The following is a 3,552-nucleotide window of genomic DNA, read 5'->3' on the forward strand; positions in this document are numbered from 1 at the left end:
TCTTTCCTTAGGAGTTGACTAGGACTTGAGGAATCAAATTGATTCATCCACTTGACTTTTCTCCATAGTTAGAGGTTAACTAAGTGGGAGCAATGGACAATTGATGTCACAATTGATAAGGATAGCTAGGATAGGACTTCTAATTCTCATACCTTGCCAAGAGCTTTATTAGCTATTAGTTTAATTCTTGCAATTTACTTTTCTTGTTCCTTATTCAAAACCTTAAAAAGATACAATCTCATAACCAATTATAAGTACACTTCCCTCCAATTCTTTGAGAGACGACCCGAGGTTTAAATATTTCGGTTTATTTTATTGGGTTTGCTTAGTGACAACCAAATTTTTGTATGAAAGGATTCTTTGTTGGTTTAGAAACTATACTAGTAATGAGAATTTATTGTGAAATTCTTTACTAGCAAAAATCCGTTCGTCATCGATTCAAGAGCGGCTTCAGAGAAGGTACCTCCACGATCTATTTTCAGATCTTCAGTAGTTGTGTTTTTTGTCAATCATCATTTCGTTAATGCGATCTTGTTTCTGTTTAACTAGGTACTGAAGCTGCACCAAGGAAGAAGGGAGCAGTTGCATTTGGAGAGACTGTACATAGGAATCGTCATCATCTTGGTCAAGCTCTTCTGGAAGAAACCAGAGCAGTGTTACAAGTATGAACCCATCCAGGATGATCTTGAACTTGGAAGCTCCAATTTCCCTGTGGTTCTCATCTAGATTCCAATGTTCAATGAGAAAGAGGTCTTCTTAATTTGCTTGCATTTGCTTATCTCTAGTCTCTATTTTCCTCTGTCTCCTCTTTATTTTTGTGAAATTTGGTTAGTTTTTTTGAGTTCTTTTTCTGTGTGTATATATAGGTATACAAGGTGTCAATTGGTGCAGCTTGTAATCTTTCGTGGCATGCTGATTGGCAATTTGTGCTCTTGGAGCAGCTGCCCGCTGGTAGTTCTGCCCCCTTGCGCAGCTTACGTGGTTTAGAAATTTAATTGGGTTAGTTAAATCCTAAAAACTAGAAACTCAAAATCCTAGGCTAAATTGATTGGGCTAGTTACTAGCTCTAGCTGTTGAATTTGCTAGTGTGGGTTATTGTTAGTGTTATTGTTGATTGCTTGTTTCCATTTTGTGGTTTAGAGTCTGAAATCAAAGGGTATTCGGTTCCCTGGCCGTGACAACGAGAGCTTGGCGCCTATTTTCACTCCTCCGCGTTCGGTGTCTGAGGCTGAACTTGATCTTCCACACCAGACTCAGCATGATGATATTCCTGTGCAGAGTTTTACTCCTGAACAAACTAAAGAAGCTTTTGATGTTGCTAGAAACAGCGTTGAGCTTTTTTCTACTGTGTTGTCTTCTTATACACAACAAGATGTCTTGCAGGTAGATTTTATATATTTAGTTTGGTGTAATATTTGTTAGTATATATAGAAATATGCGTGATCGTGGAAGCATATGTGCGCACAGCAGGGTCCAAATTAATTAAAGGTTCTACTATGGAATTGAAGAAAAAGTAGTAGCGTTGGTTTTCTCTTAACTTTTTCTCATTGATTTCATTTGTAAAAAGCGAACCTCTTCTTATGAAAAGCATGTATATGAGTATACATACTACACTGTATGTATGTTTCTTTCCCTATTATTAGATTCTACTCCTTAATTATCTTATGTTTTTTCTATAAAGTGGCTTATTGATTTTGTTTAGATTTTAAATATTTTTCTTTTATGTACTATTTATTCATATCAAGCTTAGTTTGAACTATATACCTTTTTTGCTTTTGCTTTTTTTAATATCTTAACATATGATCCATTAAAATAACTATTTTTGTCATGGAGCTCTACAAGATCATGAATGAGCATAAGAATCCTAAAGTTCTTAGTGATGGACATTTGTGGATAGTTTCAGTTGATGATTTTGGTGTATCACATATAAAGCTTAAGGTGTGTTTTCTGAATTTACATGCTTTTGTTTAAATATGCTAGTATTTTATTGTATTATTGTCTTATGGATACTCTTCGAGTCTTGGTTCTAGTTTGTATGTTCTGATGCAATCCTATTTTGCAGGAGTTAATTGATTTTCCGAAAGAAACTGGGCTGCAGTCAAGTGCAGCTGTCACTAGAAATGCTTCAATTAAGCTTTTGGGTGTTCTGCATAGATTTATTGGTCCAGGTTACTACATTAACTTTTGAATGTCCTTCCCTTATTATTTATTTGTTACAAGGTTCTAAAATTTTCCCTGTGCAGATATTAAAGGTTCCCTACTAATGTTAAGTTTGCATTGCTCAGTGCTCTTAATACCGAGTATGAGAAGAATCCATGAGGTATACTGTTCATGGTGTATTTTCTATTAAATCTTTTTTGTTTCTTAATTTTTCAATTGTCCAATTTTTTTTTCATTTGTTTGCTTCAGGGAGCATCTGCAGCTCCCAAGAGATCAGTCTTGATTGGAAGGTTTGATTGACAATATCTTTCAAATAATTTGATGTTGCTGGCTTGCTTTAACTATTTATTATAACTGAAATGAATGATGTTATTATGATGTTTCATGACATTCTTCTGTGATTTCCTTTTAGGTTCATCTAGAGTCAGTTGAAGCTGTAAATAAAATACTGGAAGAGGCAACATACAAAGCTGCTTTAACTTTGCTGATGGTTTTTGGTGTTGGACCAACAGTTTTTGGCAAGTATGTTTTTTTCAAGTCCAAAATTTTCTTGATTTCTGTATAATCTATGTAGTTTCATTCCCAAATAAGTGTCTTCAAATGTTAACACTTGTATGTTGATTCAATCCAGTGTGTCTAATGTCTATAAACTTGTGAGGGAAAAAAAATGGAAGTGTGTTACGTGCCTTCACTGCCTTGGCTATGGTTCGAGTTCAAGCAAGAGTAAGGGCTTGTAGAATCCAGTAAATTCATGAGATGAAGCAACAAGAAGCTACAATGAAGAGGGAGAGATTGATATTTTTTATCCCAATGTATTTTATAACCACTTTGGTTATAAGAGATTGATATAGCTAATTTGGTTTGAATTTTATTAATGTAATACTAATTTTCATTAATTAATTTTTTAAATGATATTCACAGATTTTTGTCAATGTTTTTCATTATTTTTGGAGTGCATTAGAGTATGTGTAAAAGCACATGCCAATTTTTTTTTTTAATTTGATAGGGATATAGCCACGCTTTCAAAGCATGGCAATAGGTTCATGTTTCTCCGACTATTGGCACGTTTTAAAAGCGTAGTCATATCTTTCACTTTTCGGTACGCTTTTAAAGCGTGCCGATAGGTTAATACATATGGCCACGCTTTTAAGCGTGGCAAGAGTTGAAAGCGTGACAAAAAAGAAAGCGTGCCGATAGATCCACAAAAGCGTGGCAATAGAGCAACCGGCACGCTCGCGGATGTGACCCTTTCAAAAGCGTGCCGATAGTTCAAAAAGCATGCCGAAAAGCTGTCAGCACCCTTTTTAGCACTTTTCGACACACTTTAAAAATATGGCAGAAAGCTTATTTTCTTGTAGTAGTTTAACCAGAATATAAAAAAGAAGATAATGT

General features: G+C 34.9%; 1 protein-coding gene across 3 annotated transcripts; it reads left to right on the forward strand.

Annotated features, from left to right (window-relative positions):
* Positions 1-326: 326 nt before the first annotated feature.
* LOC112779980 (uncharacterized) lies at positions 327-3,092 on the forward strand. Of its 3 annotated transcripts, XM_025824327.3 has the most exons (10): positions 327-459; positions 550-750; positions 867-951; positions 1,141-1,383; positions 1,834-1,938; positions 2,063-2,168; positions 2,244-2,320; positions 2,410-2,450; positions 2,573-2,682; positions 2,792-3,092. In XM_025824327.3, exons 2-9 carry the CDS (start codon positions 665-667, stop codon positions 2,580-2,582), a joined length of 753 nt encoding a protein of 250 aa, XP_025680112.1. In that variant the 5' UTR covers positions 327-459; positions 550-664; the 3' UTR covers positions 2,583-2,682; positions 2,792-3,092. The 3 variants fall into 3 exon arrangements, with proteins under 3 accessions (XP_025680112.1, XP_072084104.1, XP_025680113.1); XM_072228003.1 differs by lacking the exon at positions 327-459 and having other exon boundaries at positions 521-750; positions 2,286-2,320; XM_025824328.3 differs by lacking the exon at positions 327-459 and having other exon boundaries at positions 521-750; positions 1,843-1,938.
* Positions 3,093-3,552: the final 460 nt, after the last annotated feature.

The sequence above is a fragment of the Arachis hypogaea genome, chromosome 19 (genome assembly GCF_003086295.3).
Source record: "Arachis hypogaea cultivar Tifrunner chromosome 19, arahy.Tifrunner.gnm2.J5K5, whole genome shotgun sequence".
Taxonomy (NCBI): domain Eukaryota; kingdom Viridiplantae; phylum Streptophyta; class Magnoliopsida; order Fabales; family Fabaceae; genus Arachis; species Arachis hypogaea.

Excerpts from the sequence above, each read along its gene's own strand:
- LOC112779980 (XM_025824327.3), top strand. The coding sequence starts at position 665 with ATGAACCCATCCAGGATGATCTTGAACTTGGAAGCTCCAATTTCCCTG. Across the intron at positions 751-866 it reads CAATGTTCAATGAGAAAGAG|GTATACAAGGTGTCAATTGG; the intron begins GTCTTCTTAATT and ends GTGTATATATAG. Across the intron at positions 1,384-1,833 it reads CACAACAAGATGTCTTGCAG|CTCTACAAGATCATGAATGA; the intron begins GTAGATTTTATA and ends TTTGTCATGGAG.